The following is a 24,877-nucleotide window of genomic DNA, read 5'->3' on the forward strand; positions in this document are numbered from 1 at the left end:
TTGAATAAATATTGTGTGTTTGATGTTTTCTTCTCAAGCACAGCAGAAACAATTTATATCCATACGGTGCACAAAATGCACAAAATCTCACAAAACCCACGCATCCCATTTCTATATTTTGGGGCTGTCATCCCAAAAATTCAAAAATCTGAAGGAGGCGCTATTGAGACATTTTTGGAACTTTTTTGCACGGGACCAAAAGAATATCAAATTAATTACCAGGCCTGATGAGTGTGTCAAGTTTGGTGAGTTTTGGTGCATGCTGAAGGCTCCAAAAGGGCAATTTACTTTGGTCGGTAGAAAGAAAAATCCTTTGGGTTCCAATAGGGCCTTCGCCCGGTGCTCGGGCCCTAAAAGGTCAAAAAACAATGGAGGAGGAAGTATTCAGACCTTTTAGATGCGCTACGGAGTCTTTCACGGGTTAATTGCCTTTATTGTGCATTACTTGAAATCAGTATATGCACCAATGTCACTTTGGTGCACCATGTTGCCTTTTTGTATAGAATTAGAGCACAGCCCTTCATCTATTGTAACTTGAAAACAATGCAGTAATATCATTTGTTTCTTTCATGTGTTTTTAAAGCATATTTTTTGTGGAAGTTAACCAGTTATATGTGTGTCTTCTTTCCGGCAGGATGTACACTGTACAGTGCGATGCTGTCCCCAGATACTAGATGGATGTCATGCAGTGCTTCAGCATTCAGAAATGTCAGTATATTTGAGTAAATTCTAGATTTGTATCAAGTATCAGTCAATCCAGTCTTGGATTATGGGGACGTAATCTACAGAAACGCACCATCCTCAAACCTCAAACGCCTTGACTCCATTTATCAGTCTATGATTTATAACAGGTGACCTCTTTCACACACATCACTGCATTCTGTATAATAAGGTTGGCTGGCCCTCTCTCCATGAAAGACGCAATATCCATTGGAATCTTTTTTATCTATAAAGCTGTTTTCGGAAAATGACCAACCTACCTTACTGAACTTCTTCATTACCCTGACCGTTTATATCAGACTCACAACTAAAACCAGCTGCATTTGCATGTTCCTCGAATTCAATCATAACTGGGAAAAACGTCCTTTTGTTTCTCTGCTCCGGACTCCTGGAACAAGTTGCAGCAACGTCTTGAATTAAATGCACTTTTGACTTTTAGACAATTCAGAATCTTAAGTTTTCACCCTTCAACCCCGCTCTGCAACTGTTTTAGCTTGGTTAACCTGTGTGTATTATTGTATCATTTTAAACACCGGCCCTTCCTATTTGAATGCTTTTATAGTCAATCCCCAAAACCTCCTTTTATTTTGTATTATTTTATTTGATCTTTTAATTGTTTTTATATCCAAATTTTAATAATAAAAAAAAAAAATCCTATTTGATGACTTTGATACTCTTGATGCATTGTTGCTTGTTTGCGCCAATTCACCACAACTTTTATCTCAAGACACTACAAAAAGAGCAGGTCAAGACCATACTCTATGTTATGTTATTAATAAAGACCCAACATCAAGACACGATAACATCCAGTCCCATTTTACAGGCAAGACCCAGTCTAATCTTAATCCACCATGAGCATTTAGTAAGTTACAGTGGCACGCCGGTTAAAAGTTCCTTCTAACAGGCAGAACCAGACTCATATTAGACAGCCATCTGCCTCGATGTGTTGGGGTTGGAAAGAGGGATGGATGGAGATACAGAAAGAGAGAGATGGACAGGAGCAAGTAACACTAACAACAATAAAATAGAACATTCAGACTCACAGATTCAGTACTAACAAGTAAACCAACATATAAAATCACACATTTGAATTGAATTGCTTGACATATTTATTTTCATTTGAGCTCACACACAATAAATCTACATTCACATTTCACTCCCATTGAGGGTTCACTTCTGAAGCATCTTATGCAGGGTGTTGTAGATGTCCGTCAGAAAGACCTCTTTTCCCCGGTTGGTGAAGTGCACCCCATCATCCAGGAAGAGGTCTTCTTTATGAAATCTTAGGAGGGGATGTTCAATGACATCCCCTCCAAATCTATCAACTGCCTCTCTGATGTGTTGGTTGACTGTCTTCCTGTCGTCGTTCATTTTCCACGGCTTTCCGTTTCTCCACACTATGCGCTCGTTGATGCAGGAAAATGCAATAAGCATAGAAGGGAACTCTTCATGGAGCTTTATCAAGTCTTCTTCCATTTTTGCTGCAAGCTCCTTAGCAGATCCCTGTCCCAGATCGTTGCCACCGGCATGAATGACTAAAATGTCTGGGGGGCTTTGTTGGGGAATCTCTGCATAGAAACGAGGAAGCACGCCCTTCCAGCCCATACCTCCTTTGCCAAACCATTCAACTTTGGCACAGAGTCCGAAATTATCTCCAAACATTTGATATGCAGCTTTCCGTCCTCGTTGAATGTAGCTGGACCCAATGATCCAGATTTGAGGTTCAGGGTCCTGATTCAAGTAAACAGGAACCCTTTTGGGGTCATGCATCTCACAGGAACGATTCTTTTTTGGGGTTCTTGGAGACTCTGTGTCATTTCTCTCTGTATCTTGGGTCAGCCTCCTCTTCTTCCTCTCTGGAGGAGAGATCTCTGGGATCCTTTTGATGTCTTGGTAAACTGCACCATATGGTCTTTTCAGAGGAGATCTTAAAATCTGAGGTGTTTTCACCTGAGTTTTCAATCTTAACTGTTGTAATCTCAGGAGAAATGTTGTCTTGGCCTTCTTTAAGGCCCTGACTCACAGTATCAGGACCCTCTTTTGGAGCCTGGATCACACAGGAACTATCCTTGTTTGGGGTTCTTGGAGACTTGGTGTCATTTCTCTCTGTACCTGAGGTCAGCCTAATCTTCTTTACCTCTGGAGGAGAGATCTCTGGGATCCTTTTGATGTCTGGGTAAACTGCACCATTTGGTCGTTTTAGTGGAGATCTTAAGATCTGAGGACTTTTCACCTGAGATTCTTCTCCATCGATCTTAGCTCTTTTCATCTCAGGAGATAAGTTGTCTTGTCTCTCTTTAAGGTCCTGACTCACATAAACAGGACCCTCTTTTGGAGCCTGGATCACACAGGAACGAACCTCTTTTGGGGTTGGGGACTTGGTACTATTTCTCCCAGTACCTGCAGTCATCCTCCTCTTCTTTGCCTCTGGAGGAGAGAACTCATGGAGTCTTTTAGTGCCCTGGTAAATTAAACCATATGGTCTTTTTAGTGGTGCTCTTAAGATCTGTGGACTTTTCACTTGAGATCCTTCTCCATCTATCTTGACCTTTTTCCTTTAATCGTGTACCAAGATTGATGATCACTTCTGCAGTGGCTTTGATGTTTGTTGCATTCCTGCAAAACGTCATCATAGGCTCTTCTTTCCAATTGTTTGCTGGAGATCAAGCAGGACTCATCCCCTTCAGAGACTTGCAGTTGCTTTTCTGGACTCTGAGCCTCAGAAGTGGATCTGGAAGATGGCTGATCAGGCACAGTCTCACCTTGCTTTTCTGGAATTTGAGTCTCAGAAGTGGATCCGGATGATGACTGATCAGACTCACCTTGATCAGAGCTTAGACTCTTAGACTTAGTACAACAGAAGTCCATCATAATAAAAGGGGCTGCTTTTGACTGATGACTTCCTGGTGTCTGCCGGATGATTTTAAGGTCATCCAGGGAGGTTAAATCACAGTAATTTTTGGAGGATAATATGTATAATATGTAATGAATATATATGTATATGTATAAATCTGTGCTTTGGCAACATGTCTTTCTTCATGTTATTTTGTTCTTGCCAATAAAGCAAATTGAATTGAATTGAATTATATAAGTTAAATAAGTATTCTTCTATCTTTTGCTGAATTAGGTGAAAAAAGGTGATTGAGCCTGAGGTTTAAACCGCTTACAGAAGCAATTCTCTTTGGCAGAGCAGACTATCTTGAATTAAATGCGCTTTTAACTTTTGGACAATTCAGAATCTTAAGTTTTGACCTTTCAACCCCGCTCTGCAACTGTTTTTACTTCAATAATTTTCAATGATTTTCACACATAAACAAATATACAAATGTACACAGAAAACTGCATGATGAGATCAGTTGGTTCTAACACAAAACCCATCCCTCATAACCCAACAGTCCCAATGTCCGTATAGGGGCCTAATAGTGCAAACATTTAGTAAAAAAAAAACAGTCCTGGAGTAAACAGCGTTCAAGTGCGGGAAGTCAGGTCTTCAGTTATTTTCAAGGATTACAAAGGTACTAGACATAACAATAATTGGGTGGGAATACATAGAATAAAGAGTGTAAACAAATACAAATAAGAAAAATAAAAAGACTATAGAGATGAAAATTGTAAGGTCAAAGACAGAGACAAAGAAGGAGGGTGCTTCTTAAATTGACTGAAGTTGCTGAAAGTGCTCCATGAAAGGTCCCCACATTTGATTAAACTTGTTACTGCAGCCAGTGACTGAATAGCAGATCTTTTCAAGGTTTAAGCAGGACATGATATCCTTCACTCACTGACTGTGGGTTGGGCGGGGCAGCATCCCTCCATCTCAGCAAAGCTGCACGCCTGGCTAAGAGCGATGAAAAAGCCAGGGTGCGACTTTTAAATGGAGTCAGACGCACATCATCCTCTCCAGTGGATCCAACCAGCAGTTAACCCCCCAATATGAGAGAATATGAACTCAGATCAGGTAGAGAAGAAAGAAAATGTTTGAAGAATTCCACATCATCTGCATTAGGTGCGTATACATTTGCAAGTATTACCAACAAATTGTATAGTCTGCCTGAAACAATCACGTAGTGCCCGTTCGTGTCTGATACTACACTGTGAGGTTCGAATGGAACATCCTGATTAATGAGAATTGAGACCCCTCTGGCCTTGGCCCGAAAAGTTGAAGACGTGAACTATCAGTACCTGGGATATATGTTTCTTGTAAGAAAGCGACTTCTGTTTTCAGTTGTTTGATGTGTGTAAGCACCCTCCTTCTTTTAACAGGATGGTTAAAACCTTTAACATTCCAGCTCAAGAAATTCAATGTGTTATCCATAGCACTTAGATGAAAGTGTAGGTTGATGAGCACACAAAATGGAGCGACGCCTGCGAGCAAGTTCAGGCAGACAACTCGAGCTGCAATGCCATACACGTCACATGTCCCACTATCATAACCATCATCCAATCCTGCCCTCTGCCTCTCAAATTGGCGGTCTATTTAAACTGGGGAAAAATCTCCCATCTCTCCCTCTGCCTGTCAACGCCTCTGCTGCTGCATGCCTATTGCTGATATTTTCTTCTTCCCCGCCGCCTCCCCAGCTTCCACCTGCAGGCTCCGGGGGTGTTTAGTATGTTTTGCTCATCACTCCTCAATGTCTGCATGTAACCTTATCTGCAGGGAGTGATGAGGCCGGAGCCTGGGCGCCAAACATGAATATGTATTTGCTGCTACAATAAACAATTTAAACGTGAGTTGTCTGACTAAAGTAACATAACTTCAGGTAACAGCATCTGATGTGAACAGTAAAATGATATGCACTGAGCCCATTAAGGTTATCACAATAACATCGGCATAGGATGCCCCAACCCCCCACCCCCCCACCCCATAACAAGACAGCCACCAGAAAACACGGCAGCAAGCTCTTTACATTCATCCACACCATTAACAGGACTTCTTCCAGTTGCATGAACCACTATCTACAGCTCATATAGTAACAGAACAGAGCTAATTATTACTCCAAAGTTCTTATACGCTTATTGAAAACACAACCTCAAAGAAAAGAGGGAAACATCCTGAGTTTGGATTCTTAATTTGCATCTGGCGACGTACACATTAACACCATTATGAAAATATAATATAAAGAACAACATGGAACACATTTTACTCAGTGTTATTTGTTGAAGGTAGTACTCACGCAAAATTTCCAAGTGTTTAGAATGTTTACCGCACCTGTCGCAGCGAGGACCAGATGGCTCTCGCCACTCCGTGCGCGTTAAATTGCGGTGAGAGAGACCGGTGCCAGACAAGAAAAGTCACCAAACAGTCGAATCACAAAGACTGAGAGGGTGAAGGAAGACCTCTGATGTACTCCCGTGCCTGGTCTGCTGAGCGCAGCCACGTCTTGTCTCCGCTGGATAAGGTGATGCGGAGCCGGGCAGGGTACAGCAGAGACGGCCTGAGCTCTCGCTTATACAGCTCAGTCATCACTTCTCTGTATTCGGTGCGCTGGCTCTGGACTTCAGGGCCGTAGTACTCGACCACACGGATCTGCTGACCACGATATTCTAGCTTCCCTAGCCGTCGGGCCTCGCGAATCAGAAGATCTTTAGTCTTGTAGCGTTGCAGTCGGAGTATCACCGGGCGTGGTCTCTGCCCTGGAGCCTGTTTGGCGGCCAACGAGCGGTGGGCTCTGTCGATCTCCGGTGGAGACGGGAGTGACTCCTTCCCAAACACCTCGCACAGCATGTCGGAAAAGAACTCCGAGGGGCGCACACCCTCTGTGGATTCCGCCAGGCCCAGGATCCGTAGGTTTTGCCTCCTGCTGCGGCCCTCCAGGTTGGTAACTTTGGTCAGTAGTTTAGAGTTGTTGTCTCGCAGGCTCCAACAGGTACTTTCTAACTCACTGACACGTTGGCTCAGGTCGTCAGAAGCGAGCTCGAGAGAAGCCAAGCGCTGACCATGATCCTCTACTTGAAACCGCACTTGGTCAAACTTGATCTCCAACAGGCCAAAAGAGGTTTTGAAGTCCGCAGCAAGAGCTTTGTGGTGCTGCTCGAGTAGTACTGTGATAGCATCAACAGTTAAGCTAGCTGCAGACAATGAATCGTCTTTCTTCGAAGATTTACCACCCTGTAGCCATTTTCGACAGATTACCCTTTTAAATTAAATGAACAATGGAAAACTATCCCTAGAGGTTGTAATATGTTGGTATAAGGAGTAAAAGATGAGAATGGGCAGGAGCGATGACAAGCTGCGTCTACTTCATGCGGCCAACAACCGGAAGTCCCGCTCTGCAACTGTTTTAGCTAGGTTTACCTGTGTATATTAGTCCCTCCAGGAAGTTGCGATTTCGCGATTGCAACTATCAACGTAAATTCAACCAATCAGCACGATTTTTTCGCGGCCCTGCAATTTTTTACAATCAGCGCAACTTTCCCGCAAATTTGACCAATTACCTCAATCTCAGCCCCTGTACGTCATCGGTTTTGTCATCAATTTGACTTCCTTGGAACATAAACGTAAGTCCTCACTTGATTGGCACTTTTCAGCAACAAAACACGCACAGAGAACAGGTGAAAAGAGAGGAAAGCAGGCAGGACAAGTGACCATGACAACGTTATTATTTATAGATTGAGGGGCTCAGTGTTAGCTTGGTCTCTACCTGCAGCAGGTGTGCTTTATGAACCAGCTCTCCTCACCTCCATGCATCTGTCTCATCTTCATTGATGATTTTTACCCCCGGTGTGCGTTAGTGACAAAGACACAACCGGGGGACGTCTGTTTACTATTTGATGTTTGACGTTGTTGCTGTGGTTACCGTAAAAAGCTCTGCATCTACAGCTTAATTTAATCCAGTTTGGTGAAACATCAGACACATTCAGTAAGTTTTGATCAACTCCTTGTCATCAAAGATGCAGATTCATTTCAGAGTGCCGTGAATTGACTGTGCATCAGTCGCAGCGAGGTGCATTCAGGGACCGTCGTAAATGTGAAACACAGCCCTTTAATGGCATTTTTCTTCGAATCAAGAGAATCAAAATATAGTCAGTGGCCACATCAAGAATGTTTTCTAAAAACAACTGTAATTTAGCATATTTACTTGCCCCTGAGATGTTATTGGGGGGAAAAAGCAAAAAAAAACAAAACGCAACTTTCACCGCAATTTTTAAAAAAAGCTGTCTCAAATTCAGGCTTTTTGGGCCGCAACACTCACAAAAAAATCCTGCGAAATCCTGGAGGGACTGGGTTATGTAACACGCTCACTATAATACTAATGCCTCTTTATGAGCTATAAAAATAAATCAGACCCATGGGGAGAAGACTGATGTCTTTAAATATATGGTTATTTTTATTGCCTTTTATTGCTGCCGCCAAGTCGGATTACAACAAGCACAGCACAGCACCCAGACCAGAAGAACTTCTGTTGTGTTTTATTAAGCGAGGTGTCACAGGAGGTGAAATATTAAACTGTGACGAGGAGGCAGGGCTGGATTATTTTTAAAGAATATCACACACACGTACAGGATCAAGAGAAAAGTCACTGCTTTATCCTTTGGGTCTTTACAGTAAAAACTAAATGTTCATTTCAGGGAGGTAGAGCTAAAACTACACTGTCAGATTGTTCTGGTGCACATAAAAAGTCTTCTGTCAAAATGTGTCAGTATGATTAGCGAGAGAGGAAAACGTAATCAAACCCTCATCATAGTCTGTTTCTACTCATGCAACCTTTAAAATGACTGTTATAGGACGGTTGTAGTTGGTTGGGGCGAACTCATTTCTTTAATATTTTGTGTTTAAAGGATTTTAAGGCAGCCGTGGTGCAGTGGTACAGTGGGTCGTCTCTAAGTTGGAAGGTTGGCGGTTCAATCCCAGCTCCTGCAGTCACATGCTGAAGTGTCCTTGGGCAGGACACTGAACCCCAAATTGCTCCCTCTGTTGTTCAGCAGTGTGTGAATGTGTATGAATGAGGTTAATATTAATGGTCCCTTACTATAGCAGCCTCTACCATCAGTCAGTGAATGTTGTGTGAATGGGTGAATGTGACGAGTAGAGTGAAAGAGCTTTGAGTGCTCAAAGAGAAAAGAGATATAAAAGTCCATTTACCATGTACAGTTGAGGCCAAAATGATTAGTCCCCCAGGAACTCTGGAACATTTAACTTAAATTCTTCCCGATGTTTGCGTCATTGATAAAACTTGATATAATAAAACATTCACCTGTGCTATTTAGTAGCTTAGGTACATTTTGGAATGCAAGATGTGTTTTTAGGTTTGCTGTATATCAAATATGAATTTTTGCTTTCAAAACACACCTGTGCAGTCAGCTGGTTTCCTAACAACCCCTGTAGGTCAATTGGCTTCCCAACAACACCTGAGCTTTCAATCAGCATTGACATTTACTTAAGGGACTCTAAACAGGACACTTGAACATATTATTGAGAGAGACTACTCTTACTATCCATGCCAAAGACAAAGGGAATCAGTCTTCACCCCTCAGAACACTGTTCTCACAGTTAAACATGGTGGAGGGAGCATCGTACTGTGGGGCTGTTTGCAGCCTCAGGCACAGGGAGCCGTGTTCGGCTGCATGGCATCATGAAAAATGAAAGTTATGTTGACATTTTGAGGGATAATATGAAGAAATCTGCTCTTAGTCTAGGCTTAGTCTGGCTCTGGATCTTCCAACAAGACAAAGACCCAAGGCATACGTCAAAATGATTCCAAAAGTTCTTAAAGGACACCAAAACCAAGGTCCTGGAGTGGCCCGTTCAGAGCCCAGATCTCAATCCTCTGGAGAATCTGTGGCGGGTACTCAAAGTGAATGTCTGTGCTCAGACACCCTGTACTTTGGACCAGCTGGAACAATTTGTATTGGAAGAGACATGTGCCAACCTTGTAAAGAACTACTTGAAGAGGTTGTTGTCAGGTGTGGCTCAGAAAGGGTGCACTATTGACTACTTATGACCAGGGGCCTAATCATTTTGGAAGTGTCATTTTTACCTTTTCTCGTTTCAATTAAGTGCATCAATATAATATCCTAATCAAACTTAGTGAACATTTTGACTTTGTAAATTTGGACACAAATAATCTATTTACACTAACACTTGTTAATGGTCATTTTAATGGAGAAATCAAGGGTTTTATATGATTTCACAAGGGGGCCTGGCCTTTCATTTTGGCCTTAACTGTATCATATTTCCCCTCCCTCATTTTCAGTATCTGACTTCATATGTGACTTCTGCAGCTTCGCAAAATTGTGCATATTCTGAAGTTTCTGCATACATAAACAGCCAATAAATCTTCATGCCAACTCTGAAGATTTGACAGTAGATGAGTGACGGCTAAATGAGATCTTTTCTCCACAAAGCTATAAAACAGCTTCGCAGCAGGAAGGAACCACAGCCACACACACACACACACACACACACACACACACACACACACACACACACACACACACACACACACACACACACACAGACACACACACACATGCCAAGGAAAACTGAAAACCTCTCCAGGCGGGTAGTTTAGAATTAGTTTTGTAATCAAATCACACATTTATTAAGGATCCCTCCCAAAGAGTGTTCACTGTTGAGGATGTCAGATCCACATCTTGTTCATCAAACTGTTTCTGCAGTACCAGTGTTTTCTGACACACACACTGGTGTCTGCCCTACAATCTGTGATTAACATGTCAATACAGCAGAAATCAGAGGCAGAGATTTGACCTTTGATACCTCTCAGAGCTCCGTCACACCCAGAACAATTAAATATATTTTATGGATTTGTTTTCATTCCTGTGGGTGTGAATAGTTTAGTTATCGTAGTCTTGTGCAGTGAAACAGCAGGGTTGTATAATCAATCATCACTTCACAATGTTTTGATTCAGTCTCACAGGTGGAAGACAAATGCTGAGCGTGCGTGTGTCACCTTTCTTAACATAACACTGTTGCATGCGTAGCATGGTATAATTGTCTTACATTTGAGACGATCAGCAGGTTCCCATCCTTTGACTCATAAATTCATCACTCAGAGCTGCTTCTTGGTCTGAGAGCTATGGCACGCAACCAAAGTCTAGAGAGAGTGAACCAAAACCACCACCACCCCCGCACACACACAAATAATCATACCTACCAAGTGACTGTCCCTGTCTCTCCCTTTCACCTGCTGCCTCAGGCCATTCATGTCTTTTCACGCTTCATGGCATGTCAGACCGAGGAATCACACTGAAACACACAGGTCTACAGTTTACTCCCCTCAGGACAACACACTGGTTGTTTATCGCACACAGTGTGACTGAGAGCGTATGGTATGTCTCATTCAAAGGAAAACAAAACAGACACAACAACACATATTGAACGAGGACAGTGAATAACTGGGAACACTTACAGTGCAAAAAAATACAGACACATTTAATTCATTTATTCTTTGAAAAAATAATAAAGGACCTTGAAAAGAAGTTCAACCAGATGAAAACTCCTCACATTGTGAACTGGCAAACACATCAGACATCTGCAGAGGAACTTATTGAACCTCCAAGAACCAACTCTGGTGCGTGTTACAGCAGCCATTATAAAACAACAGCAATAACTGGAGACCTGAAAATTTGTTAAGTGTTTAAAGGCGATGAGTTTGAGGGCTTTCTCTGCACTCTACTGCCCCCTTGTGGTTATTCACTAACAGTATCACCTACAGAGAACATGTCGAACAGTCCTAATGCACAGCTCAACAGAGCAACAGCAGAATATTAAAATGTTTAAAGAAAAACTACATTAATGCACAGTTGGGTTTTTCTCTTCAAACCTTTACATCAGGGGTTCCCAAAGTGTCTGTCGGGACCCCCTGGGGAGTCGCGAGACACAAATGGGGGGTCGTGAGATGTCTTCCAGAAGGATTTCTTTAATTTTCTAAAAATATTTATCATTATTTATTTTTGTTTATTTACCTTGTTTTCTTATGATTATTTTCATTTTTGTTTGTACTGTTATTATTATTTATGTATCATTATTTTTGTATTTGTATTAGTTCATTTTTTCTTCTCTTTGTTGGTTTTGTATAACTTATATATCATTTGTTAACTTGTGGTAAACAAAGAAATACTAAAAAAAAATGCAATAAAAAAGGTTGAATGACAACAGTTATCTAAACATAGTACATTTTACCAATTATAGTAAAAAATATCAATAAAAAGAGTAGCTAAACTTTTAATAAAACCATGAAAATAGAAAATGTAATGAGTTTTCTGCCTTTCTTTTTGTCAGATGACTCATAAGTTTAGGGTTAGTGAACAGTTAATTATCAAAAGCATCAGTAGCAGCAGGTTAATTCATAACAGCACAGGAAACACAGACACATGCTCATATAGGTAGGGTCATTTTCTGCAGACCAGCTAAATGAAGCCACATTAAATCACTTTGAGGGACAGTGGGGGTCCCAAGTCTTTGGCAGCTATATTCTGATGGTCGCGGGCTGAGAAGTTTGGGAACCTCTGCTCTACATGATGATACTGAACTCACCAGAGTTCACCTGACGGAGATGAGAACATCTGACTTCAAAACTGGTCAAGTTGTTAAAAACAAAACATACGCCGTTAATCAGACAGGCTGTTAAAAAGTGTGAAAATGTGTTACACCAGAAAGAGAAAACAAAAGCAGATGGTTCAACAACTAAAAGAAGCTGTCGATTGTTCAGATCCCTCCTCTTTGTTTTCTCGCTGCAGGTTCTCAGCTGAGGACAGGTCAGGGATTATCACTTTAAAGAAGTATCTATGCTTGTAATGCGTGTGTGCTTCTTTAGGCCTGTGTGGTTGACTGACTGCTGATGTGTTCACTTTGACCTCCGTGAGGAGCGTTTCACACTCTGGGAAAACCAAGATGTTTGGAGAGCAGTATGACTTTTGAGAATACAATGTTCCCATGACTGAAAACGAAAATAAAGGAGGTTTGGAAATTTAAAAAAATAAAGAGATTAGAACAAGGATGCAATGTCACTCCAACAGGTGAGAATTACAAAAAACACATTTTAATTAGCATTTTGTAGATACAAGAATTCAAAGGGGAGTTCTTTTGTTATTGTGTTATGAAGAAGTAAATCATAACTTATAGATTATCCACATGGTGCACAGTGTCAGAAGATCATCCTAAAGTGCCCGTATGACAGAACCACCGGCACAAATGAGAGCTGCAGCTGAGTTCTTTGGCTTCTTGTCAACATGGCGTCCTCGTCCGTATGTCCTCAGCGGAATGGAGAGGTGACGTCATCTCTTTATGAGGCTGTTCACAGCTTTGAGTTCATCAGCAGACAGAGGAGACAGATTGTAGCCTCGCAGCTCAGGTTTACCTAAAAGCAAACAGACACACATTCAAGTCACTGTTAGAGGAGAGGATGTGTTGGCAGATCAGATTTATTGTAAAGATGTGGTCCAGCAGATTTTCCAGCTGCTTTTCTGGGCCCCCTTACACCAAACATCCGGTCATCAGTAAAGAATCTTGGTGTAATATTTGATGACAGGTTAGTTCAGTTGTTAAAAACTGTTTTTATCATTTGAGGATTTTATCAAAAGTAAAGGGGTACCTGCCACAGAGAGATCTTGAGACTGTAATCCATTCTTTTATCAACACACGACTGGATTACTGCAACTCGCTGTATTTGGGCCTGGACCACTCCCTCTTGCACCGCTTGCAGCTGGTACAATACGCAGCTTCCCGTCTCCTCACTGGGTAATGCAAGCGTGACCACATACCCCTTGTCCTAGCTTCACTGCACTGGCTCCTGGTTGTTTTTATAGATTTTAAGATGTTATCGTTTGTTTTTAAAGCTCTTAATGGCCTAGCACCCCTGTACCTGACAGAGCTCCTCCATTACCATGTCCCTGCCAGAACACTGACATTGTCTGGCCAGTTGTTATTGGACACCCCCAAAACAAGGCTTAAAACCAAAGGTGCCCTGGCATATCCGCTCTGCGGGATCCATTGAGGTTTTTAAATCATCTCTAACTGGCCTTTAATCAAGGTTGAGTGGACATCTGGCAAAATCTGAGTTAAATTTTAAATGATTGTATTCTACCTTATTTTATTATATATTTGCACTGTGTTTATGGATGTAAGTATTGTATCTTTGTATCTCTGGCATTGTTTGGGTTATTTTGTCATTTGTGCTGCTTTTGATCTGTACAGCACTTTGGTCAACTCCAGTTGTTTTAAAAGTGTTCTATAAATAAAGTTTGAGTTGAGTTGAGTAAAGTGCTAAAGATGGTTGTTTACTTAAAGGAAGCAGCTGGAATGTGGATTTTCCCCTCTTTGACTTACCAGGGGAATAATCAGTGAAATGCTGCCCCTCCCTGTGTAGTCCACCACATCCACAATTATCTTACTGAAGGCAGGCTGGACTTGTTTCCAGAGCCTCTTCCAACAGATGAACCACTGGGATTCATTCAGAGTTTAACAACCCTTCAGCGTCACACTGAGAGCTGTCAGACAGTTCTTACACACACAAACACACTTCACTGAGAACAACACATTCTGCAAGTGAAGAGCAGAAATATTTCACACATTGCAGCGGTTCTCTTCAGGGATGAGAATCTCAAGCAAAAGTACTGTTTGATAGTCACTGCTGACTATTCAATCATTAATTCATCATTCAAATAATTGACCCCCCCCCCCCCCCCCCCCCCGATCTGAATCTGACCAACCACAGACCTGTTTGGATTACACCTATAAATACTGCAACCATTCAAACCAACACAAACTAATAATTCAGATTATGAGTAGTTTTAAATGTTCTCATTAATCTGTGTCAAACACATGGTTTAATTAATGTCTTTAATTAACGAGGCAGACACCCTCTCTACCTTTAAGAGTAGGCTTCAAACTTTCCTTTTTGATAAAGCTTATAGTTAGAGCTGGATCAGGCTTGGACCAGCTCTTAGTTATGCTGCTATAGGCTTAGACTGCCAGGGGAACTGAAACACTGGGATCCTGTCTTTCCCTCTCTATCCTCTGTCTGCCTTTCTCTTATCTTAACTCTTCCTGCCCCATTAAAGTTACTAACCATAGACCTTTCTGGAGTCCCTGAGCTCCCTTGTCTTGTAGGTTCCTCTGGATCTCTGCTGCTGAAGACGTGCCAGACTCCAGCTGCTACAACTACTACTATCTGTCTCACCACTATCATCTCTCTCTCCAACACGGTCTCAGCAGATGTGTGTCTAACCTGAGTCTGGTCCTGCTGGAGGTTTCTGCCTGTGAAAGGAAGTTTGTCCTTGCCACTGTAACTTGCTAAATGCTGCAAAGTGCTCTGCTCATGGTGGATTAAGATGAGATCAGACTGAGTCTTGTCTGTAAGATGGGACTGGATCTTCTCCTGTCTTGATGTTGGGTCTTTGTTAATCATAGAACATAGAGTACGGTCTAGACCTGCTCTGTTTGGAAAGAGTCTGAGGATAATGTTTGTTGGGATTTGGCACTTTATAAATAAAGATTGATTGATTGATTGATTGATTGATTGATTGATTGATTGATTGATTGATTGATTGATTGATTGATTGATTGATTGATAATGCCTTACTGATCTCCACCCTGGAAGAGTAAGAGTGGCCAACATGAAATTGAGATGAGAAGAGTTGACACCGTCCTGACTCCAGTGGTGTTAGAAGATAATAACAAAGCAGAAGTGTTAGACTGTTGTTGCCAAAGAAAACAGTTTTTCTGTTGTTACACTTTCTGACCCGGGCATCCTGACTGTATGAAGTGTGTCTGTGGTTTAGGACGCACAGAGGAGAGAGTTATGTCCGTTTTTTATTTAGTTCTCAAGAACTTTTCAGGGAGGTCCGAGTAGACGGTTAGGTCAATAAAGAGGTATGTGGGTGAACAATCTCCTTCTATCTCTCTCTGGAGTAACATCAAATGCTTTCCATTATATTTTATATTTTATTATTTTGGAGCAAATATGAAAGAAAGAAGAAGCTGTAAAACACCTCCATTACAAACCCTGATGAACAAATACCGTACACTACAACATAGAAACTGACTAAAACAGGTTTCAAGGACTTCAAAGTTCAAATGATTCATGTAAAAAGAAGGTGTTAGCTGTGTCCCTGGTAGAATGGAAAGCTAATCACAAAACTTTGTGAGAAATCCTAAACAAACATCAGTAAAGAAAGAAACCCTGCATGGTTCATCCTCCTGCTCGGCCCCTAAATGCAGAATGACTGTTGGTGGTCAGACAACCTTAAAGTGACAGCTGGGGAGCTTGTGTCCAGCAGACATGTCCATCTAACTCTCTATTAGGCCTCCAGTGTTTCACACATCTCTTTGTGGGCCATTTAAAACCTTCTTCTGTCTGTGAGCGAACTCCATCAGAGGAGCAGCTTTACATACAGATAGAAGAGTAGCCATCTTTTTCACTCTCAGCAAAAAGGTAAATAAGCCCATTTCACTAAAATTGTTCCTTTAAATATGTGTGTCTCATTGAACACCACACAGTTCTCCTCACCTTGGATCTCATTGAGATGATTGACTTTAGCTTTCAGTCCTTTGCGAAGGTCGTTGATCTCCTTGTCCAGCTGCTCTTGGTCTACAGGCGAGAGACAAAGACAGAAACAGTTCAATGAGATCTGTTTATAAATCTATTTATATTCAACATACAGGGAAATAATGTATTTCAAACATTCACATTAAGTCAAACTATTGGAGTTTTACCTCTTTGAATCATCTCTCTCGTCTTCAGATTGGGAAATTTGATGAAAATGTTTCCAAAGCAGACTTTCACTTTCTCTGAAAAAGACATCAAAGCTTAAAATCAGACAAAGTCACAACAACAAGCACAACCTTTAAATCTGAGTCCATCAGCTGTGGACTAGACTCATAGCCTGATACATCCAGAACAAATCAAGTCTGGAATAAAGATAACTTAACAAAACATTCTGTCACCTTTTTGTCCATTGAGAATTCCCTAAACACACACTCTGAAAAAGTTCCCAGGCCTACTCCCCCTGCTTCTAAGATCTAAACATCAGTTACCAGACTTCTATGGTTTTTAGACAGATTCGTATACGTAACAGTCTGAAGGCATCTAGGTATCTTCCCTTCTTAAGACGATGCATCATGATTCTGCTTCTTAAATGTTTGTCATGGTGTCAGGAGTGTCACTCACCTGTCTCTGACATCTCATTTTTCAGGGCGTTCAAAGCCTCTCTGTTCCTGTTCCTCTTTGAGTCCAGGTCCACGATCTGAAACATTTACAGGGGGCATCGGTTACAGCGTTATACAGTAGTTCAAGTTGTTGTTAATGCACTTATTTGCACTGTGTTGTATATCTGTGATAAACTGTGTTTTCATTGTCATGCTATCATGATGTAGTGTTTTCATCTGTTGTTCTGAACTCTGCTTTGACCTGCCGGGGACTATAGATGAACATTAGCCTTCTGGCTAGCTCTGACATATTTACATGGATGCTTTACTGAAATGAAACGCCACTCTGACTTTAACAGGCACAACCAAATACCAACACATCAGTGCTGTGCTCGCCAGCTTACATTGGTTTCCAGTTTTTTTATCGTATTGATTTTAAGATTTTATTGATTACTTTTAAAATTTTAGATGGACAGGCTCCAAACTATTTAAGAGACATTTTAACCCCACATGTGCCTGGGCGGCCCCTCAGATCTGTGGATTCAGCTCTGCTGGATGTACCGAGATCCCCCCTTAGAACAAAAGGTGACCGGGCTTTCTCAGTCAGAGCTCCAAGACTGTGGGACTCCTGACAGTCCACATCCATAGCTGCTTTTAAATCCTCACTCAAAACTTTTAAAGGTAACAAGGACTTTCTCAACCCCTGAATCCTGGCTATTGTTCTACCTTCTGATGTCCTGTTTGTTTATTTGCATTGTAATTTTCTGCTTTTTTTTTGCTGTGAAGCCCTTTGTAACTTTGTTAAGAAAATTGGTATAAAAATTAAGTCTATTATTATTAGTAGTAGTAGTAGTAGTAGTAGTAGTATATTAATATGCACTGTCCCTTTAATAAATGAATAAATGCATAAATAAATAAATAGTTGAGTCTTAAGTAGACATTTTATCTACCTCTTTGTCTGATGAAGATTATATATGTAAAGTATATTTTCAAACAGTTTTGACTGATGATAAAATATCAGAGTAATGCCTTCACTTTGCTCTAATTCAGTAATGAGTTAGCATTAGTTTGGACAGACACACATCTGTCTATAGGCCTGTCTTGAGGTCTCAACGCTGGCAGTGAGTATCAGAGCTTAGATCAAAGGTTAGAGAAACTTTATGTTACATTTTATGAAGCAAATATTCAAGAATGCAGCCATGATAGTGTTTACTTCCTTTACTTTAACACAACATTTATTCATACTGCCTGGACCGTTATTACATCTTGTTCTTGAGGGATTGTGTTAATTCAATTTAATGCTTTACAAAGTAATTTTTCTGGACTCTGGTTTTTAGTTGATTATGAGAGCAGCAGTCTGTTTGTTTGGCTAGTTAGCTGGTTAGCGGCTAAAATGCTTACAAAGTGTACGTCCGGCGTCATTTCCGTCCTGTAGAGTTTCTCAGTTTATAAACAGCTCGTTATTATCACTGAGGTGTTCATTACCTGCTGTTTGGTGGTGAGAACATCCTCTGCTGCCTCCTCTACCTCTGTCAGATACTCTAAAACACGCAGCGATACAGCCTCCATGGTGGCTGACTGTGGTGCTACACAAAAATACGACCGATTAGAAACAACGACTGACACCTAAATGGACCGCGTGATTAACAGAGAGCAGAATAACGAGAATAACCTATCAGAGATTAATCCAGAGACTGTATAAATAGGATTAATCAGACAAACACGAAGGTTCGGGTTTGAAATATACCGCATTAGACAAGCTAAGAACTACTAGGCCCTAGTATTTATACTCCATTGTTATTTCTGTTGCTATCATTATATATTTTTTAATTATTTTTAAAATAATTTATTATTATTATTATTATTATTATTATTATTATTATTATTATTATTATTATTATTATTATTATTATTATCATTATTATTATTATTTATTCCTGCTATTATTTGTCTATTTATTTATTTTTATAATGTTTGGTCTTTTGGTGAATTATTCATAGCTTCCCCACCCCTAGATGTGTTTCTATTATTTTCTCCCATTCAGTTAATCTTAAACGACTGTCCAATTTGCTACAACAAACATAAAAACACACACATGCCCACAAACACATACCCACACACATTGTTAGTTCCAGTTAGTCTCACTTTTATCTCCTAAGTGTTCACTTCTTTTGTCTTTCTTTGTTTTGTATTTTACATATTGTATTGACATGCCTCTCACCCGTCTTGTGTTGTTCTGCAACACTTCAATAAAAAATGATTATAATAATAATAAATATATAAAAAAAAAAAAAAAAAACTACTAGTCAAATTATGAGCATGAGTTGATGTAGGGGCAATTTGTTTATTTTTTGTATTTAGTTGTTTACTTAGTTAAGACAAATGGTCACTACAGTTGATATAAAAAAAGTCTGTTGGATTTATAAGACTGTTTGTGAATGTGTTTGCTTTAATGTGAACTTTTAATTCTTTCTTTAATTGATCACATTATGCACTCTGATAGAAGAAGTTTGCATTATAGTATAAACATCTTTCATTCTGTTCATCCCAAACTTCAGATTTCGTTAGTTATACAGAAATTAACTATATTACAAATTTGAATATTTACTTCCATCCTTAAAACCTCCCTTGAAAAAATATGAGCCAAGAGCAGCTTTTCCAGTACATTCATGTGCTTAGGTGAGAAAGTGTTCTGTGTGATCTGGAGGAAGTTGGAAATTAAATGCACTTTTTGTTATACTGTCAACTATATCACGATCGTAGACGTCATCTTTTCAACAAAGTGTTAGAAAATTGTCTTGATTAGTTTTCCATGTCTGATAAAGATAGACTTCAGTACCTCTTTACACACATCGTGTTTCAGTTTGCTCCATTTGTGTTAAATGCTGTTCAGCAGCATTGGAGCACACTGTATGTCTGATTTAGTTGTTGTCACTGTGAAATGTGTACCACTGTGTTTTTTACTTACTTTTGGGCATTGCTTTACATGTGCAGTAATTGAACTGCTCTTATTTTTTCTTTTTCTTCTAATGTTGTTAGTCCAATTCTGTTTTTTTTTTGTGGTGTCTTGTAAGTCCACATGGGCTGGGCACCTTTCCAGTGCATAACACGATTAAAGAACTAAACTAAACTAAACTAAAACAAAATAAACAAAAATAAATTAAATAAACAAAATAAACTGACATAAAATACATGAAACTGAAATAAAATAAAATAAACTGAAACAAAATAACCTAACTAAACTAAACACAAATAAAATAAACTAAATAATGTGAAATAAAATACAATAAACTGAAATAAATGAAACTGACACAAAATAAACTAAACTGCAATAAAATAAACTGAGTCAAACTTAACTAAACTAACTAAAATAAAATAAACAAAAATAGAATAAAATAAACTCAAATAAACAAAAATAAACTAAAATGAAATAAAATAAAATAAACTTAAATAAAATAAACATGTGCTTGAAAATGTGGTTGGTGACTTTGTATTTCGTATTTGAAACTATGTGCTCTTACAGTGATTTGCTATGTTTAATTTTTATTGACACTGATAGCTAAAAAAATGTAGGATTTTGTCGACCCAGTTCAGAGAGCTGGTTCATGGGCATTGGAGGGAAATTAAATGCAAGTCCTGCCACTTCATCTGTTGTTCTCTCAGACACATGTTTGTGTGTTTCATGTGCAGATTCACCTGTGCAGGTGTTCTTTCTTCAATTGTGGTTGTCATGTGAAAAGGTTTCAGCAGTAGTTCCATCAAGTTCTGTATTGCTCCAGGAAAAAATATTACTTTAAATTTAAACTATTTAAAGCTCTTATTACATCCCACTTGTAACACCACTGTACGTCTTACTCCAGGAGAAAAGTTTGACTTCTGTTGTTCTCATTAAGTGATAAAATAGTTCTTGTGGTTCTATGTTCTCAAATCTTGGTGATAAATTGATGAAGCAACAGGGTAATAGTCCTCCTTTCAACTTCCTCACACTTTTCCAATAACTCTGATGACTCCAATTGATCACTATCGTTTTGTAAACTTCATGAACTTTATCATGCATTTTTTTTTATTTGACAAACCTGAACAGAAGAACAGTAAAGAGCTGTTGTTGTGATAAATCATACAAATACAAATATGTTTAGAAAGTCTTTTGGTGACAACGTCTTTCTAGAAAAGACAAAAAGACTTTATTATAAATATCTATACATTCATTAAACTGATATATTACCAGTGTGTGGATAATCACTGCTGCATTAGCTTATCTGTCTGTAATCACAGCATTGGATTTCACATATAGTGTAAGTAAATAAGGTAAGAAACCATCCAGTGAAATATTAAGTCCTCTGATGAAAAACTACAATCCTGCAACACTTTGTTCAAATAAAGAGAAACATTTTAAGATATACGTTCCTAACTAAACTGTAAAAATAATACCTGTGGTGTTGTGATTACATGTACAGCTCTGGAGTTGCTCTCATGTAACAAACTCGACCTGTTTAGTTCTGTTTGATCTGTTTGGAGGAACATGTTTCCCGGGGAGATTATCCTTTATTGCAGTGACAGCGTCTGGTTTTATCGCCTGCTCCCTCAGGCCAGCTGCTCTCCTGCACTCAGATCCTCCTCTCCTACACTCAGAACCACTCCGTCTCTTCTCCGCTGCACCTTGAGCTCTTTCTACACCACTTCTTCTCTGCTCTGAGCCGCTCCTCTTCCTGAACCCCCCTGTCTCGTAGTCCCACACATCCCACAGAGCTCCGAAAGGGGCCCAAACACTGCAGTCCCTGGCAGTGGAATGAGGCTTCATGTTAGCACCTTGAGTCGGGTTGCGGATGTTTCCTGAGGCTTGCATTCTTCTCAGGTGGCTGTTGGTCCCTGTAGGGCTGCTGAACCGCTGAGATCGGGGTGCTGAGTTCCTCTCTGAAGAGTGCACCCGGCTCTCGCTGTAGCTCCTTTTAGGGAGCGATGGTGGCACCTTGTGCTCCAGCATTGGATTCAACCTGGACTGACGGTTGTGGCCGTATATGGAGCGACAGCACGATGTTCCACAAGAGGTAGAGTAGCGGATTCGGCAGAGAGTGCAGGCACAGCCAGAGAGCAGGGCAGAGTGGTTGGCCAAGGAGGAGAGGAAGGTGAGGGGGAAGGCACGCTGACACTGGAGGATGCACTTTGGAGAGCTGAGGCGTGACGTGGCAGCAGCAGCCGACCTGTGGCAGCTAGATGTAACATCTGACACAGCCGATTTCCCGCCCTCCTCCTGCACAGTCTGAATCTGACTCCACTCCAGCTGCAGCAGCCTCTCCAGGTACCTCTCTAAAGGACCCACAGCTCTGGGGCGAGAGTCCCCACAGCCCTCTGTGTTGTAGAAGACAGCCAGCTGACTGAGGTTCCAGGAGTTAAAAGGTGGAGGTAGGAAGTCAGGGAAGTCAAACCCACCATTGCTGCGTCCTCTTGGTCTATGGCTGCGAGAAAAGCAGGATTCCTCCTCTATGACCTCTGGCCTCAGGTCAAGCTGTGGAGGATCCCAACGAGAAGGGGACACAGGAAGTCTCTCAGACTCAGACAGGTCAGTGTCACTGTCGCCCTCTCCACGGCCTCTCAGACCTCCTACATCTGAGTTTGGAGACCCACTCTTAGGCAGATCTGGACTGGCCTCAGGCTGGCGATGGCAGGGAAAGGCTGGTGTGTGTCTGCTCCCTCTGTAACTGCTGTGCTTGTGTTCTCTACGACCGCTTCGCTGAGTGGCCAGCTGCACCTTCGGCTCCATCCTGTCCTCTCCAGGGGAAGGTGGATTTGACTCTGACTCTGAGGCTGCCAGAGCACTAGAAAGAAAAGTAAATTATATTACCGATGCAACGAGGAAAAACAGAATGAGTAGAACTCAAAGAAACCTCACCTGTGCAGGGAAGTTTTGTGTTTGGTGGAGGGGTTGTTGGGTTTGTGCTTTCTTCTTTGCTGCTGCTTCTGTGATCTCAGAGAAACAGAGTTACATTTCTATTTATAACTGATGCATTTTCACTATTAAGACACGTGATTATTTTACACAAGTGGAAAAACTTTCATTGGCTGTTAATCTCAAAATATGTATCAATAAAATAGTTTTAGAATGTCACCTGAAAGTTAAACTTGTATGCAGTGGTGGACAGTAACAGAGTAAATTTACTTGAGTACTGTACTTAAGTACATTTTTGAGTATCTGTACTTTACTTGAGTATTATTTTTGGGGGAAACTTATTACTTTTACTCCATTTAAAGACAAATATCACACTTTTGACTCCACTACATTTCTATCAGTGCTCTAGTTACTCACTACTTTAGCTTTGAAGTCAGCTCATGAATTTCCTTCTCTTTTCTGAAATCTGATCCCTAAGACTGTAAACTGTGTTTGTGGAGTCCTGTTTGTCTCAGTGGTTTAGTCGTACCTGTATATCGTGCGTCTCCACGGTTGAACGTGGAGCAAACACAGAGCAGATTTCACTCAGATCAGGCCGTTCATTTAGAGGTGATAATGATGGCTATAATTCTCCACCTGAGCACCCATGTCCATATCTTCAGGCCATGTTAGAGGTTTTTGAAATGAAGAATGATACGTATGGTTTGAAATGTTCTCCCTGTTTCCTACTCTGCCCAAACATACAAACATTCACTGTCCAACCTGAGAGAGCGTGTTGAGCTACGTAACATTTGTTTCATTCCAGAGGAACATTTCAAACTAAGGTGTCTGTGTTTGGAGGAACTTAGCTGCTGTTTTTATTCCATGGTATAGTTTTTACAGATTTTAAGTAATGGTTTCTAGATAAACATGATGTAACTGAATGTACTCCTATGTAGTCCTGACTGCATTTATGTATTTTGAAAATACAACGTTTTGAGATATTTTAAGAAGTACTTTGAATAATTCAGTATTTTTAAAAACAAGTACTCCAGGACTTTAACTCAAGTCATAATCTGACAGAGCAACTTTCACTTGTATTGGAGTAATATCTGACATGGAGGATCTATACTTTGACTGAAGTTATGAAGACATTTACTTTGTCCACCACTGCTTGTATGGGAAAGAAAAAAGCCTGATAATATCTCACATGAGAAGTTCACTTGCTCGGTCTTCCTGTAACTGAGACAATCATTCAACTCAATCTGAAGGCATAGGTTATGAACTGAAATAAGAGCTCTGATAAATGTTAGTTATTCCTGCTTCTAAATATTTCCAATAACCTCTTTAATTTCACGACATTGATGGGACATTGATGGTTTTAGCTTTCTACCTGAGCTCACCTTTTCATTCTTGTTCTCTTGAGTTGGGAATGAATACTGAGGCGGCGGGGGCTTCCTTTGTGACTGCCTCCTACCCATTCTGTTGCTTAGAGCAGGAGACAAAATATTAAATATTAATCATCACCAATGACCTAAATAAAATAGCAGTAAAAATCACAAATTATATGGTGAGGGAATAATAATTCTACCGCAACGACGTTTATATTTTGTTATTATACACATTACGCACAAAAGCAGAGTTTCATCGTGAGGGACACTCAGGTGCGCGTCCTCACGGGGTGAAAGTGCTGCCTTTACTCACACTCTGCATTATCTCTATCATCAATATTTCGTATTAGGTAGTAAGAAGTAATATTTCACGCTACCTGGCCACATTAGGCCTGTTGTTGCTCCACACCGCCTTCTTCTTCCATTCCCTCTCCCTGATGGAGACCCTCTCCTGGCATTGTTGTGGTACGCGCTCCAGCAGCACTGTGCCCATCCCCGCGCACAGCAGACACCAATAAAAAGGGAGAGTGGGTTGTTCACGCGGGACGAGGCAGTGGGAGCATAATGAGTGGGGGCCGAAAGGCTCAAAATGCCCTCTTTTTTTTATTACTAAAAAACATGTCGACGCTGTGACAGTTCAGCGTCCGACCAGCAGGGGGCAGTGCTACTTCATGCAGCGTGAGGAGCCTATCCTTTCATTTCACCAGGTCTTCTTTTTATTGAACATTTTATAATAATACATTTACAAACACTACAGACATGTGCTCAAACAATTACATATACCATAATAAATAA

The 24,877-nt window shown here is 40.6% G+C and overlaps 2 protein-coding genes across 5 annotated transcripts; both read right to left on the reverse strand.

The window, feature by feature from the left end:
- Positions 1-12,697: 12,697 nt before the first annotated feature.
- On the reverse strand, positions 12,698-18,442 carry pdrg1 (p53 and DNA-damage regulated 1). The gene is made up of 5 exons (XM_034687076.1): positions 18,311-18,442; positions 16,848-16,923; positions 16,394-16,468; positions 16,188-16,268; positions 12,698-13,037 (listed from the first exon to the last, which is right to left on the reverse strand). The coding sequence occupies exons 1-5, from the start codon at positions 18,392-18,394 to the stop codon at positions 12,955-12,957; spliced, it is 399 nt and encodes a 132-aa protein (XP_034542967.1). The 5' UTR covers positions 18,395-18,442; the 3' UTR covers positions 12,698-12,954.
- A 2,140-nt stretch (positions 18,443-20,582) lies between these two features.
- Positions 20,583-24,750, reverse strand: si:ch211-266k22.6. 4 transcript variants are annotated; one of them, XM_034676528.1, is made up of 4 exons: positions 24,460-24,750; positions 24,095-24,173; positions 22,716-22,783; positions 20,583-22,641 (listed from the first exon to the last, which is right to left on the reverse strand). In XM_034676528.1, exons 1-4 carry the CDS (start codon positions 24,573-24,575, stop codon positions 21,297-21,299), a joined length of 1,608 nt encoding a protein of 535 aa, XP_034532419.1. In that variant the 5' UTR covers positions 24,576-24,750; the 3' UTR covers positions 20,583-21,296. The 4 variants fall into 4 exon arrangements, with proteins under 4 accessions (XP_034532419.1, XP_034564469.1, XP_034535783.1 ...); XM_034708578.1 differs by having other exon boundaries at positions 24,095-24,179; positions 24,460-24,749; XM_034679892.1 differs by having other exon boundaries at positions 22,716-22,790; positions 24,095-24,179; positions 24,460-24,569.
- Between the last annotated feature and the right edge of the window lie 127 nt (positions 24,751-24,877).

This window comes from Notolabrus celidotus, chromosome 1 (genome assembly GCF_009762535.1).
Source record: "Notolabrus celidotus isolate fNotCel1 chromosome 1, fNotCel1.pri, whole genome shotgun sequence".
In the NCBI taxonomy this organism is placed as follows: domain Eukaryota; kingdom Metazoa; phylum Chordata; class Actinopteri; order Labriformes; family Labridae; genus Notolabrus; species Notolabrus celidotus.